The sequence below is a fragment of the Salarias fasciatus genome, chromosome 2, assembly GCF_902148845.1.
Source record: "Salarias fasciatus chromosome 2, fSalaFa1.1, whole genome shotgun sequence".
NCBI lineage: Eukaryota > Metazoa > Chordata > Actinopteri > Blenniiformes > Blenniidae > Salarias > Salarias fasciatus.
The window spans coordinates 18,562,279-18,578,531 of NC_043746.1; the positions used below are offsets into that span (position 1 = coordinate 18,562,279).

General features: G+C 42.9%; 1 protein-coding gene across 1 annotated transcript; it reads right to left on the reverse strand.

Annotated features, from left to right (window-relative positions):
* Window positions 1-173: 173 nt before the first annotated feature.
* On the reverse strand, window positions 174-16,130 carry ocrl (OCRL inositol polyphosphate-5-phosphatase). The gene is given in 25 exon segments (XM_030116886.1): window positions 174-1,797; window positions 2,003-2,114; window positions 2,214-2,341; window positions 2,564-2,648; window positions 2,767-2,852; window positions 2,855-2,885; window positions 4,401-4,424; window positions 5,112-5,347; window positions 6,342-6,507; window positions 6,669-6,779; window positions 7,204-7,339; window positions 7,585-7,694; window positions 7,888-7,999; window positions 8,171-8,352; window positions 8,742-8,858; window positions 8,962-9,076; window positions 9,186-9,287; window positions 9,400-9,573; window positions 9,660-9,909; window positions 10,040-10,234; window positions 11,260-11,373; window positions 11,723-11,761; window positions 12,089-12,180; window positions 14,061-14,140; window positions 15,749-16,130. Coding segments are annotated over 25 exon segments (2,964 nt in total). The 5' UTR covers window positions 15,791-16,130; the 3' UTR covers window positions 174-1,672.
* Window positions 16,131-16,253: the final 123 nt, after the last annotated feature.

Here is a 16,253-nt window from a genome sequence, read left to right on the forward strand (position 1 = left end):
ACAGCTTTGTACGTAGTTTTATTTGTTTTAAATAAATTAAAAGTACCAAAAATCTGAAAAGTTGAAAACAACTGTGTCCTTGCGTACCTTTAAATGTACCTTAACTTTATGACAAAACTGAAGACAAAACTCACAATGAGTCCACACCTTTAGGTCAGCTGTTACAGACAACACTGAAAATCAGACGATATTGATTATACTGATTTTTTTTTTTTTTTTTTTTGTTTGATGTGACTGAGGTGGTGAACACCCAGTGAAGGGCAACTCTCCCAAACCTGAGTCACCAGGAGCCGTTTCCTTCAGGCTCTAACCACCTTTTGGCAAAGCTCGGCTGGACCGCGGCCAACAGAAGAACATACAGATGGCAATAAGGCAGAAGACATCAGCGGGTGTTTGTAGGCGAGCCACGATTGTCAGAAATTTCAATGCCTCTAAAGACAAAATCGTGTGAGAAGGAAAAAAAAAAAAAAAAAAAAAAAAAAAAAAAAAAATTTCAGGCATCAAGAGGAGAAATGACGATCATCACGACGAAATGGTTGAACGATACACGCTTCTCCCTGCCAATAATCATGCATCCTGCAATGATCTAAGTCCCAATTCATTCCTACCCATGAATCCAATGGCCGCGTGTTGAAGAGAGAGAGGAAAGAGAGGAAAAGGACGCCAGCCGACAGACAGACGGACAGCACCAGCTCCATCACAGACTGCAGACACCGAACAAACAGGCTCCCGGAGACGGATAAACGGCCACTATATACACAGTTTAAGACATCGAGAACCACGGAAGACGAGTCTCCGCTCGACCGTGGCAAACCAGGAAGTTAGTGCTTCAGCAGGCTTGGTTTTTTTTTTTTTTTTTTTTTTTAACTCAGGAGGAACTGACAGAACCGGAGGGAAGGCGCTCGGTTTAAGTTACACAGAAATAATGCAAACCTTCACAGAGGAGAGTTTCCAACGACGGGGTGAGAAAAGAAAAAAAAAAAAACAAAAAAAAACAAACCTCCAACAAAACTAAAAACTAAAGCAGGCCCGAAAATAAACTGTTCAGAAAAAAAAAAGTATATAAATAACATAAAATATCATGGATTTGCTGACAAACGCTAACTGATCTTGATATTGTCTTTTCAGATAAAATGCTGCAAAACAAATGATTGTCATGATTTTATCTGAAGCTCCAACATTCTTAGTGACAGATTTCCATATTTATCCCATTTCAAACAATTGAACGATACACATTTACATTTTCAGTCGACCAATTTTAAACTTCAGGAAAGTGTTTCCTGTCTTTAGTGTACAAGAGTCTTACGTTTACGGATACATAGTGTTTTCACATTCACGCCACTCACTGTTCTGGGTTATTTTGGCATGAGCACCGACAATAAAAGAGTCTCAAAGGAGAATAAAGACGACTTTCTGCTGGAGGCACAGGTCCTTTAGCTCATCACAAAGTGCGTAGGCATCAGTTCAAGCCTCTCCAAAGTGCTTCGACATCCAGCGTTTGCTCATACTGTAGTCTGAAGGTATGACACTGGCTAAAACCATCAGAGTCCTGCTGGAAGTCTTGGGTTCCTCCAGCGTGAGTGTTTCTCAAACGGTGCAGAGCAGCTGCAGCGGTTTCCAACAGATGACAGAATACCAAGCGGGTCGTGTTACGAGGAACCGTCGACTGGAGTTACTCCTCGTCTCCTGCCATGAGGAACCCCAGGATGAAGTCGATGGCTTTCTGTCGCTCGTGTGACGTCTGCCGTCCCACCAGGTTGGGAGGAGGTCGGATCAGGAGACTGGCGAACAGGGTAGCTGGAAAATCATGAGGTGGAAAAGAGATCTAATTAAACAAGATCTTGGAGCGATTGTCAGGCAAAAATTAAAAAGAAAACATTCATATGAATGAATCTGTGTTCATAGTACATAAAATATCCAATACTGACATCAGGAAAAATTCTAAATCTATAAAAGACACTTTCTATTAGCGCACCATGTGGTTAACACAGAGGTCTCTTACCTATGAGGCTGGCTGTTAGGTTATTGTTGTGCGAGTGTTTGAGAAGTTCTTTCAAAAAGGCCATCAAGTAGCGGAACACATTGCGGTGAGCCCGGGGCAACTGGGAGATCAGCTGTCACACACCAGAGAGGAGGCAGAGGTTAACGCTGCACAGTCACAACACAGCGAGTCGCCGTCCAGCAAGACGCCACAGAGGCAGTGATGGCTGCACCTGTTTGCAGAGGCGGCTGTCGTGAGCGCAGTCTAGGCACCGATGGTAGAGTTCATAACACACTACTGGCTCCGGCAAGGCCTCCAGGAAGATGAGCAGAGCTTCGGCTACGGAGTGGTTACATCCAGCTGGGAGGAAGAGTCAAGGAAGGATCTGAGCTTCAGCAGGACTGGAATCTAAATCTATACAAACTATATCAGAGAGAGGTGCATCCAGCAACAGGATAAAGAACAATCTTCAGGAAACGACACTACAACTACGAACAACTAAAAACCAACAAAACAAGGCAGAGCTGCTTTTTATATGAAATGTTTCATGTACTGTGGGACTTGTTGGGACTTAAAGGATACGGATGGAGTCCGGGATGCTGGTGTCCAGACAGTCGATGATGCTCTGCAGCTCCTCCTGTAGTCCTGGCGTCTGAAACAAGTCCTCCTGCCGGACACATGCAGAAGCATTTAAACCGCTCACATCCCGTCCAGTAAAACTTCTCTGATTTCCGTTCAGACTTTGAAACATTTCAGACGCTTCCTTCCATGTAGCTCTCTCTCACCTGATCACAGGACTTGGTGAAGAGGTGGTTCACCAGAATCCAGACCTCTTTGGGGATCTTCAAAGGTTTGTCCTCTGTGCTGCCCCATCAACCATCAAAAAGTTCACCTTCGACTTTTCCTGAAAAAAAATCACAATGTTTCAATAAACTGTGGCACAGATTATACCTTATATTCTGGACCAACAAGAATAGAGTTAAGTTTATATTATTTTTACATCATTACTCTCAGACTTTAGGATTTTCTTCTTTTTAACAGTGAATATGAGAACGGCTTCTCAACAGCTCTGATCAATAAGTGATGGCGTCGCAGCAGCAGTGAGGTCGGGCTGATCTGTGGTGTGGAGATCTGGAGAAGAGCCATTTTACACAGGGCTGGATATCACTTTCTTTTTGTCTCTGCAAATGGATCCTGAGACTCATGAGAGGAGTCCAAAAATAACCGCAGCTACTGAGGCTGCACAAGAAGGCAGGTGGAAACTGGAGAGAGCTTTTCAGGGGAAAACACTGTTAACATGCAGAACTAATGTGATACTCCGCTGAAATGGCTGAACACCTGAAGCTGCTGCTGTCAGCCTCAATTATTCAGGTTATTACAGAGCGGCGGGTTTTAAAGAGGACGGCTGTAGGAGCCCAAATATAAAATGCATTAGAGTTGCTTTGTAAACAAGCCGGGAAACCATGTAGTAGCTGTTTACGGTTACTCAAAAGCTACTGGGAAGGGAAGACGAATTATTGTTTCTTTTTCTAACAGCTTTAATCGTGTGTGTAGAGGGAAGCTGCTCGGTGTGGGTGAGCTGCTGCGAAATGAGGTTGAGACAGTTTCACTCGACTGGACACACAGTGGTCCATGGGAGATTTAATAGGTGACTAATCCACACACACACACGTCATATAAGCAAGCTAACCGAGACCGGTCTGGAAGTGGTGTGTGTGTGAATGAACCACCGCTTGCATCAAATGTCTTAAATGGAAAGCGAGCGTGCCCTCGTTCACTCGCAGATCTGCCTGTACAGGCATGTTGTCCTCTGTAAGTTGCCAGTGTCAGCACACAAGATGGAAACTGAACCGAGCAGCAGGTTAGCTGGAACAAATCCAAACGGCCTGGTCAACGGTCTTTAAGTAAACATTTACATCATGACTACAGTGAAGAGACACACAGCAACACTGAAAATGACCCTAATTCATTCAGAGAAGATTAAATCAGTCAGAAGGGTCTGATTTTCAGGCTACATGAGGTTTCGCTGTGTACTCTGGCTTCGTTTCTTTCTGTTTAAGTGGGTCTAAAATCAACTGCAGGCATGAAAGTCAGATAAAGTGATAAAGTCATCACTGGATGAAGTGATGGTGAAGACAGACGGATAAAATGCATTAAACAAATGATTGAGTCTGAATTCAGCAAACACGGTGACAGCAAATCTTCATTTTTCAGATTTCAGATATTGTCCAAGAGGCAGTTTTTCAACTCACAAGAACAATCAAACATAATTACAGCAACGGTAAAGTTTATTCTAATTGGTTAAAGGAAAACTAACACCAAACTGAGATCAATAAGGCCTCATAAGCGGTATCAGTGAAGGTCTGGTATCTGTATTGATGAGGAACAGAGCTGAGCACAATCGGTGTTAATAGTTTACCTTTTCCATGTAGCTGTCCTCTCCCTGAGCAAGGAGTCAGCCCACAACCACAGTGAAGAGTTGGAAAGCAGTGATCAAGGCAAGCAGAGGCGATGAAGAGAAAAACAAAAGAAGGAGAACCAGGTAGATGGAAGGAGTATGTAGAAACACAGAATCAGAAAGGTTGATCAGATTATTGATTGTTCTTGAATAAATGATTTGATCAAATCACCAGGCGAGCAGGAAAATGAGACAGTTCCCACAGAAACAGAAGTTAATGAATGGCAGTAACACCAAAGTACAAAGCCGGACCAAGTAGGTCAAATATAAGAAGACAGAGGCGACTTAAAACGAGAAGACTATTTATATCCCACTCTGAAGTGGGCCAAACCTGAGTCATTCCTCCCTGCTCTTCAGGAGCTCCCTTTATATCTTTTTAGGCACTTCCTTGTTCCGTCAGCCCCTCTTAGCCAGAAATACACAGGTTGAGACATTTTAAACTCTCCTAATATAGGCTTTTCTATCCCAGTTTAGCCTCAGGGGGGGAACAAGCCCTCACGTGTCTTCGCTCTGATTTCAGATGGTGAACGGCTGAAAGAGTAAGAAACAGCTAACAGGCTACAACCTAAGCTTTCCGTTCCCTATTAATCCGTTTCAACTCATTGGAAGAAAACAAAATAAATACAACAAAAAAAGCCTCGGCTGTGGTCTGAATGAACTACTTCCTCTCACCAGGTCGATGAGCTTGGTGATGGGGATCTCTCTGATGGGCTTCTTCATGCGGCACAGCGTCTCCAGCGACGTCCCGAAGCAGCTGGGCTGGTAGTTCCCGGAGATGGTGATGAAGTAGTCCTTGCCGCGGTCCAGATGGAGCACCAGGATGTCCTCTATCTTGTCTTCTCCAGAGTTCAGCAGTGTGACGGAGTCTTTACTGACATACACCTCCAGATAGATCTCCAGGGTCTCATCTGTTGAAGGAGGCACGGAGGAATCTCACATTCTTTCAGCAGTATCAACCGAGAGAACACCTTTCAAATGTGTCTTCATTCATGGACTTCCATCTGGTGTTTACGCCACTTTTTTCTGCATGGAACATCGTTTTATATTCATAAATGGTTGTAGACAATGCTCATGATCAGGAGGCACTCAGGGCCATATGCCAAAAGTAATTAAACGGAGCATCGAGCACTAAAATGTTTAATCAGGTAGAGAACAGATGCAGAGTGACCGACAAAAACAACCAAGACACAGAGCTGATATAACCCTGTCAAACTTTATCAACTGACGCAAGCACATACACAGAATATTGAGGCACCACAATATTTGTGTATTTTTAGTGCTTTCAGGCCCCCCTCCACAAAATTTAGCACCTTTTTTATTGCTTTACTTGGGAAAATGAAAAGTAGTTTGTTCATCAAGAGGAGCCGATCATTATAGTTACACTCACAGCATGAATATGAAGAGTAATACTGTATTTTTGTAGATATGCTAGTATTAAAAATAAATACTTGGAGTGTTCCAACCATTCTCAGGCTATGAGCTTGAAATATAACCAGTAGCATTCATGTTTTATATGAGATAATTGAGTAAAATGTAACTGTGTCAGCAAGATGCCATGATCAGAATATGTGCTAAAATAATCATAATTGAAAAACTGAGTCAATTTTACTGTGAATAATGAAAAACAGCAAATTCCAGCTGTCTGGTCTCATCAGTGCAACAACATAAGATATCCTCTTTTCAAGCGTGAACCAGTACGCTTCAGTGGCTCCTGCATAAAACACAGAATCTTTGACAACATTAAAGAGGAAACTAGGAAACCTGGAACTGTGTCCCTCCTGAAGATATCCTCATTTTGCTCTTCATCAAGAGTAGTTAAACAACAAGTTGATCACAAGCCTAAGACTGAAGGTAACCAGATGTAGGACAATTTAAATCGAGCTGGTGTTTAAAAGGACTCACTTGGCTCTAGGAATCCATCGCTGGGCTCGGCGCGCAGCCAGGATTTGGAGTACACCGAGTCGTTGAGTTTGGGGATGAATGCAAAGTGACAAGGTACCTGCCCGTCGTTTTTTATGAGGAAGCGCTCCCGCTGAAGCTGCCTGAATTTAACATTCTCAAACGTAAACTGTGGGACAGGTGCAAAGAAGAGCTGCATTAAAACAGATTCCATGTAATTAAAATCAGTAGAGAGAAAGAGACATGTGTTCCAAATAAGATTTCCTTCTTTTCAAAGCAGATCGGAGGTGACTGAGGAAGGAGGACGATCATAAAAGTCATAAATATTACCTCTCGTCTGCTCAGAGATACAGATGGAAGGAAGTCGTTCTCCATTCGGTCCATCGCTCGAACTATTTCCTCAAACACTTTCTTGTGGCGCTGCTCATCCACCACCTTTACCTGTTCGACAGTCACACCAGTTCATGAGTGTTCAGGAGTTCATACTTGCACCAAAACAGTAAAATAACAAGCTTTTTGCTCTGCCTAAGAACAGCTACGATGAGCCCAATTACGGTACCTTGTTGATCATAGGAGGAAAGACAAGACAGCTACAGGCTCTAGAAGTTTGTGATACTTGAGCTTAAAAGCTTTGAAAAAGCAAATCTTAAAGTCTTTGGACGGCAGTGAGGATGATGAGATATGGGAGGAGCAGGTGAACCGCAGCATAAGGACAGCTTTAGCAAATGCAGAGGGACAGGAGATCATGTGAATAGGATCAGGACAGAGGAGAGTCGAGACTCAAAGTGTGGGGTTTTGTTTTATATTCAGAACTGTATTAAACCTCATCAGTGAAATATTTTTACTTCACAACATGGATCCTTACCCCGACGCTGAAGAGGGAGCTGACAGGCTTGTGGTCGCTAGTTTTCAGCTCCATGTGACTCCGGTATTTTAGCTGCTTCACATTGTTGCCTCTCCACAGGATTCTGTCACACCAAGCCGGGACGCGGCACTTTCCACTGCAGGAAACGGCAGCAGTTCCAGAGGAAACGTCAGGGATCGGACACACAGACACGCACATGCAAAAGTACTGCTGACTGTGTGTGAGTGCAACGATAAGGTCGGAAAATGCTTCCCTACAAGATAAAGTCAAGACTGCGAGAAAGAAAACTGAAACTGCAGTCAAATTGGCAAAAAATAATTTAAAATCTGCTATAATCTCGTATTTACCAAAATAACTTTCAACACAAAGATCTGGTTTTACCTGGAGTCCCATCGATCCGTTTTGGGGTCATACTTGTATGTGGGGATGAAGGTGATCTCTCCCTCCATGAAGTCTGTGAAAGCTCTCTTTGTCTGCCTCTGAATGTTCAGCTACACATAAGAAAAAAATTTAAAAAAATCCATTTTAGTATTTTGATTATGGAGGCCAAACCAAGTTGATCTCAGATTTACTTTATATAGAAAATGCATACATATTATAGGTATGATTAAAAAAAAACAAAAAAAAAAAAACAATCTTTTTCCATCAATTACTTTTACTTCCCTTTCAAAAACTGCAAATTACCTGATCAGCTTCCTGGAGCTTCTTCAGCTCGTTCTGAGCAATCAGCTGTTTGACTTCAGCAGCTTCATACATGAAGAGACGATAGTTTAAGTCCCCAAGCCAAACGACAACACTGAAAAACACCAGGGAGGCAGAAAAAGGTTTTCAACAGAACACACAGTAACAGCTCATTTGATGATTTGTTGTGGAGGAAAAAAACGACATTGGAAATTTGATATTTTTCAGTTACAATGAAGATTTTCAATTAAAGCTGCTGAAACCAACACGGCGGTTGAAGACTCACTCGTGTTTAACGATACTGAGCGGGGGGTGGTCCAGTAAGTGGAAAGTCATGCGGGCACATATGTCTTTGTAGTCCTGATTGCGACGCTCAAAGTCTTCCACGTGTGCGGCGAGATGAGAGTTGACGATGCAGAAACTAGTGTTGTGGAAAACAAATCTCACTGCCACGCCTCCTTTATTACCCTGGAAAAAAAACAAAAAAAAACAAAACAAGAAACAATGGCACAGGCTGTTGAGTTCACACAGGGTTATGTCAGATAATTTGTTCAACTCATTCAGGCTAAGGATCATTATGGACTGTTACACAAGAGATACATTTTTCAGTACAAATGGATAGGAAATAAAAACCACAGTGACTCTACGTAAACAACCCAAACCAAAAATCTTCATTTCCTTCATCTATTTACCAAAGTCCTGAGTTAAGAACAGGACAGTGTTCTATTTGTGGACTGAATACATCCCAGTAGCCGTCACCTCCAGTTCAATGGTATTAAACGTAGCAGGTATTAAACTCTTCTAAGACTGCTAAGATCACATAGTCAGTAGGGAGATTTAGTACAGTGAGAACAAACCATCTTTCCCATGATTCCTGTCCCGACGTGCTCTGCAGCCACTTCTTTTATATGATTCTTGTGAATTTTTTTGACAAAGACCACGAGCATCATCCCAACCAGTCGTATCGTCCGAACCTGTGACGGTGACAAATCCATCAGCACAAAGTGCAAAGTGTTCAGTCGGAAATGCAGACATTTTCCTTCATTGTGTTCCTGAGCAATGTTCAGACAATGTCACCTTCTTGTACTTGGCTTTAGGGTGTAAGCTTTTCTCCACCGCTTCCAGCCACAGCTGCTCCTTAGACGAGTCCATGTAGAAGAAAGCCTCGGTGCTCAGGTCCAGCTCTTGAAAGCTGCAGCAATAAAACGAGGCATCACAATGGCTGGTCTTAAAGCACCATGACAACGAGCCCTGAGCGGCCTCGAGGTCAAAGGAGGACTGTGTGATTAATTCTTACTGACCCCAGAGCGTAAATATCAGGAGGCTCAGCGTCACAGCACAGCCATGACTCAAGGCTGCTGTCAGGAGACTGGCCGTTCACGTTCCACGTACCCGTGAAAAACCTGCAGATAATCACAGCGTGATGAGCAGCGGCACAACAGGGATCTTTAGCTCAAGATAGGCTTCTTTTTCTTTCAGAAATCTAAAATCACAGACAGAAAACATTCATCTTACTTGAAGGGACGGATGTCCACGTATTCGCTCTCCTTCTTCGCCAGGCGATGCTTGATAAGGTATTCCCTCTGCCCTGCCTGACTGGAGAACATGACCTGCCTCATGCTGTTGCTGGTGGGACTGTCGCACCAGGACGTCGGTCTGTCTGTGCGGTCCAAGCCTGCCCTGAAACTACTGGAATAGCAGAAATAATGTCACTGCAGACAGATCAAACACACCGATAATGATTTCAAGTGAAGTCGGCGTGCAGGGTAACCTACTCGGGTCTGCTGTTAGCGTTCACAGAGTTGTCCTTGGACTGTAAGGACACAGCGCGTTCTTTAGGGATGGGCGCAGGAGGCAGGGGGGCGGTCGGGGTGAAGGAGGCTTTTCGAGGAGGTAGAGGAGGAACCGGTGGAGGATCCCTTGCAGCAACGATGCGATTCTGGTGGTTCTTCTTTTCCTCCACTTTGAGCGCGTGGTTGAAAGTGTTCTCAAAGCCAAAGTCAGAGGCGAGCGATTGAACCGGATCTTCAAAAACAGAAAAAAAGCTGAATTGATCAAAGAGCAACATAAGTTGATATAGAAGAGAAAATCTCTGAAGCTCTGTTTCGACATCAGTCACCACATGTTAAAATAACACAGAGTATTTGTGAATTACCTGTGGTGTTTTGATTAGCAGAGGTGCTGTTGTTGAGTTTTGGAGGCTGTGCGCTGGTAGATTTCGGCAGGTTGACTGCCGAGCCCACAGAGTTGGCGGTCTTAGTGGCTCTTTGAGGAGGGATGGGGACAGGGCCTCTCTGGGAAACTGGAGTAAGGGGCTCCATCGCTTTGGATTTACTGAGGTTGGATTCAACTGAGAAAATGTACACAATAAAAATCAGAACTCTGCTAAATACATGTTTTATTTCCTCCTGCTGTAGAACTTCATTATGTTAAACCTGAAAATGCCTAAAGCCATTCTGCTGTTATATAAGCACTCAAGCTAATTCCTGCAGATTCACATTTTATTATGACACATGGCAAAAGTAAATATGTACAAAAAATAAAAAAAGAGCCAACATCCTGAAGAGCACAGACGTCATTACAGGAGTTAAAGGATACCAGTGAACATGTGGTGTGTGACAACAGGGCCAAGAGTTTAGCTCGAGCGGTGCCGCTCTCAACGACGTCAGAGGTTGCTCTACTAGGAAGTGATGGTGCACTGTCAGACTGGATAAACAAGTTCACGTTACAGCTCCATCCTGTCTTTAAAATGCACTATCTCTCCAGGATGTTGGCAACTCGAAGAGCGAGCAGAGGATGATCAGCAGGAGCTGTGTGGTTTGGGCGCATACCACAGTTGAGTTTCCGTGTGGACTTCTGGCTGTGGGAATATTTTATTCTTCATTCTGCCTCTACCAAACTACATACATGTATCCAACACGCATATGAACATCTCTACAAGTTGTGTCTTGTGGAGGGGGAAAAAAAATATCATGCACATAGCGTATAATGCTTTTTCCATAGGCTCTTTCCTGTCACAGCATGCAGGATGCAATTGTTTTATTAGCTATTATTAAGTTGCTTATATGTAATTCCAACTCCTTAAGTTTTGTTCACATCACCAAATCCTAAACATAAAACTTAAAGCCAAACGCCTGAAGCTTTCAGTGCCCTGCAGCTGCACTCAGACTTGTTCCAGCACCTTTGCCAAAGGACACGATTTCAAAAATGGCAGCCGACGACGATGACGACAACCACCACTCGCTCATGGGTGGCAACAACACACAGAAAATCAGCAAGCGATGTAATCCACCCTTGGTAAATAAATGTTACATGAGTGATTAAATAATTAATCATTGCGCGGCTTCAGGCTGTAGACAGACAGCGGAGTTTTACCTTGCTCCTGAGCACTCTTCAACTGCGTGATGAAAGTCTGGGTCCGATCATCGTCCTGGAGTTCCAACAGCAGCTCGGGGGCTTTTTCTCCTTTGATTCGTATCCGAACACAAGCTGGAGAGAAAAACAGACGAGAAACACACGCATGTTGGACACCGTTAGAGTCTGCAAACACATGAGAAATGCAGACTGTCGAGGACACAAAGCAAAGTGATTTAACAGTGAACCAATTCAGCATTCTTCCAGAAATCCTGGCAACCCATGACCGCGGCCTGCTACTAAATAAAGACGTTCAGCTTCAAGCATGCTCTAAAAATGTAGTACGACTAGACGAGAGCCGTGCTGCAATGGATGACATGATAAGGCTCTTCAGGTTGAATATTTTCAACTGGGAAAAAAAAACAAAGTAAATTTTTAAAAATAGAAATTCCAATTTAAAAAAACGAGCTTTATGAATACTTACAACTGACTGAGAAATTAATTAGAAGAGCTTCTTCCGCTTCTGCAATGAAAAGAGAAAGTCGCTTGAAAGAAGCAGTTCAAAGGTCATCAGTGAGACCAAAGCAACCGTTTGGTAGATGATTTCAGCAGGATCCTGTCCAGGCTGATACGTAAAATTACTTTCACTTGTACAAAGCGCTGTGGCACTAAGTTAACGAACAGGGTTAAAACATGAGGCTGCTTCTATCCAACAACAATCCCAAACGTTTCAGTGAATATTTCATTAAACTTTGCAGCACTTGTGATGTTAATCCTCAATATTTAAATATGGAGAGCAACATTCACGACGCTGACTGTTTTTCCATGATGAACGAAAAATGCCACATACCTCGCACAACTTCAAAATTAGCATTGATGGGTATCGACAACTGAGCCACCGGTCGTGACACGACAGCGTCGGGGGTGGCCAAAACACCCAATCTGGATGGGAACAGCACAGCTGGTTCAGTATCATATATGCTCCTTGAATGAATAAATAAGTAACACAGCATATAGTCATCCCACTAAATACCATGTATTCTCACTGCATTCATTGCGATAACATAGTTATAACTGAAACTTTACGATACAAATAAAGCAGATGGATTATGAAGATTGGGATAATGTTATTGTGCAACGATGTAAAGCAACACATACGAACATGCACACATGCAAAACTCTATTGTAAGTCGCTTTAGGTGAAACAAACGCTGGCAAAAAATTAATAAATGAGTGCCGTGGTTCATTCAACTTTTGTTGGCAAAGGTTCACTGCAGCAGCGTGGCGCACATTCAGTGGAGCCGAGCTTCGGGTCACTAAGGAGTCAGAATGAGCAGCGGGTTGATGTAGGCGGGGTCTGATTTCACTCTCCGACAATAGCTGACTAAGAGTCGAGGTCAAAGCTGCACGCTGGGCACTGCCCACGCTTCCCCTCCACTTCACAATAACTCGGCCTGCTGCTGACGAGAAGAAAATGATTCAAGCCTCCAGGACCACATGTGTCACTTCCACCAAATCAGCACGTCGATCTCTGGTGTCGAAAGCTACGTGACGCCTAAAAACAAGACATCTCCTCCAGGCTCAGTAAAACACAGGGACATTACGTAACTGCAATCCTGTGTAAAAACTAATTTACACATATGAGCATTTTTATATCATGTAGGCTCTTTTATTGAGGGTTTACAGCATCTATTATCTGCCCTTATCTGACCCTTTGTATCTAAAAAAAAAAAAGAACTGTAAATTAGCTTTCACAACTCAACTTCAACTGCAAATTAATGTAGCAGTGATGAAGAGCAGACAGTACAACAGTCTTTGAAATCATGCTAAAACTGAAAAAAAAAAAAAAAACATTAAACAAACTGAATCAAAAAGGTAGTCAGAAATTCAGTAAATGGAGCAGACTGAAAATACTTGAATGTATGTTTGTTTAACAACAATTTAACCAAGTTTCTAATAAAATGCTGAATATTATCCTGAAAACACCTCGGTTTCTGGTTTCCACTCCTGCTCCGTTTACTATGAGCGGTTTTAACGCAGTTAGCCGAGCATGTAGCTGCTCGTGTGGCCATGTGAGCCTCATTAGGATTCAGGACCAAGCGAAGGAATTTGAGGTAATCTGTAGTGCGCTCGCGGCGAGTTACGCAGCAAGTGTTGTAAAACCACAACTTACAGTGATCTTTTAACAGACCAAACATCACATTCTTCCATTCACTAAGTGAACACTGGACACAGTCAAGCAGGCGTGGATCAGGTTTCAAGTTTAGTATCAGCAAATCTGATTGGAGAGAATGGAGCATCAAGGTTACAATCCCTGCTGGAGTAACACTAAACTGAATCTTCACAGCTACACCTGCATGCTGTGTCTCCTCCAACTCCGCAACCAACTTCTTTCATCTCAATTATCTGACATTTCTATGACAACGTGTGACACTTTCGAAAGCACAGAACAAAACACTCTTATCGTTCATCGCTGTAACTAAGCAGAATGTGTATTCCTTTTATAGGCTATGATAACCAAGTCAAAAACAACAAAAATTAGTTCATGTGTATGTTAGAAGCTATGTTTGATCGACCAAGCAGCAAAGATATGCAATCACATGGCAAAGGAATTGTGAAAAGGCTCCCAAATATGATGGAAAACCTGCTCAGCATAACAGGTGGGACACATCATAACCAGCGTCGACCAAAAAACACACCTGTGATCAAAAGAAAGACTACGAAAAGAAGTGTCTAAGCTATCTCAACAATACACACAACATCTGGCAGCTCTCTGAAATGTATCTGCTCTGCACCAAAACACAAAAGTCTCTGATACTTACATAAATTCTCCACCGCGCTCAATTAGTGACAGTAGTCTGGGCTCCTTCTGGCCAGACCTCAGCTCCTGACCTCTTACAGTGTGAAGCAGCACAATCAAGGATTTAATGTGAATGAGGATGAGAGAGGTGCTCCGACATTACGACTACTGAGCTGCGACTCTTTCAAACTGAAACAGAGATCTCAATTTGGGGTTTCAATTTGTTAGGTGTGAGCTTACATCATGGACAGACTATTAAACAACCTGCACAAACCTGCATAAAACACCAAGACCAAGAGACACAAACTGACAAGACACTGAAGATGATTTGTAAAGGTCTCGTTTCCATCTTACGGATAAGCTGCTAAATTTAGTGCTACTCTGCATTTGACTTGCATCTGTTTAAAGCTGATTCTTTTGCCAACCTTCAGTCATTTTCTGTCTCAGTTCGGTGCTTATATAACAGGTTTTTTAGTGTCACATACGGGATATGTTGTCTTTTTTTGGTGAGCTTATATTAGAATGCTTTGTGGTTATGGTGGTTGGTTGACACTCGTTGCATTTGTTCAGCAGCCTGAGTTTGGTTGGTCTCGCGTTGGCTAGCTCTTTACATTGCAGTTTTAAGTCTACTGACATTCAATTTTGGCCGATATGTTTCTAATTTTTACACTCTCAAGTTATCCTCTTATGTGTCATCTTGCCAAATTTACAATATAATTTTGCATCTTTGTGTTAATTCAGTAGTTCGTCCCTCAATTGAGAACAACTGCAGAAATGTTATGTTTCCTTTAGTTTTTCACTTTCACTGTTAATAAGTTACTTCTTTTAATAGTAAGTGACACATTATTTGCCTCACTACTTCTCGTATTTGTCGTCTTTTATATTCCAGTAGTTTTTATTTGAGATTTGCTCTGTCCCATTTTTTACATGACTTTGGGTAGATATTTGGTACGTTTGCATTTCATCCATGTCACATTTGGGACATTTGCATCTCACTATGGTCACTGTAAATCTCTTGATGATAATTTCTCCATTTCTATGTTTTTCTTACAGATTTTATGTCAGAATACAATTTCTGGGGGAATCTTCTTTAACAATTTGATAGTTGTTGGGTATTTCTTAATAGAAATTTACACAGTTTGTGTCTCCTTTTGGATATTTTACCTGAATTTTCATGCACCTGCACTGTATATAAGCAGCTTTGCATAACTCTGGCATCAATCCTGTGTGTCTTGTTTTGACAGTTTTTTACAGTAACTGTGTCCCTTGGTGGAGTTTGTTTCTGGGATAGATTCACACATGTCTATTAATCTGTCCATGTTTAAGGGTGAAGATGCTTAAAGTGTGAGAAAAAGCCATGCTTGTTAAAATTAGGAAGCAAATGATCTGATGAGAAGCTGTGAGGCGGAGAAATCAGGCAGACAGTAGCTTGTAGACGAGTCAATGCAGCATAACATACAAACCTAATTCATAAATTTATGTAACACATTAAGAGCTCAGCTGAAGGTGACACTGCTCAAATCTGACCACAGTTTATGGCAAACGGTGGTAAATATCAGCTGTGGATAAGTTAGAATAACAACAGCCTTTTAAAGCAGTTTTACAAAAACATGAATAGAACAGAGATTCAAGCTAACGCTAGCAAAAGAGCTAAAACAAACTAATAAAAATACCAAAATAATCTTTAAATACAACTCAAAAAAAGGATATTGCCAGGCATTCCTCTCTGTGTATGCCCAAAGAAGACTCCATTCTTACCGACCTGAGGTAAAGACCAGTGAAACATGGGCCGGTGCTCCGTCCGGGCGCTCCGGCCGGAGAAAGTTAAACCCCCACCCGGCGCCGCGGCGGCCTCCTTCCGGGGCGCTGCTAATGCTAACAGTCCGTCCGCCAGCGGCGGCGGTTGTTGTTGTTATTGCAGCTGGACGGTGTCACGGAGACTGAGGCAACACCGGAAAGTCCGACTGTCTCGGTTAACGTTCACAGCAGTGTGTGTCGGAGGCATGAAGACAGCCGGTGGCTCCCGCGTCCCGCAGCATTACGCTAGCTGGCAGTGTGAGCTGAGCTTCCTCTGTGGACGAGCTGCTCCGTCTGCTGCTCCCAGTCCCTCCTCCTCTTCCTCCTCCTCCTCCTCCTCCTCCGGCTCCGATTCCCTGCTCACGGAGCGGTCCTGACGGCGCGGTCTTCGGTTATTCAGCTATGGCTCGACAGGGGG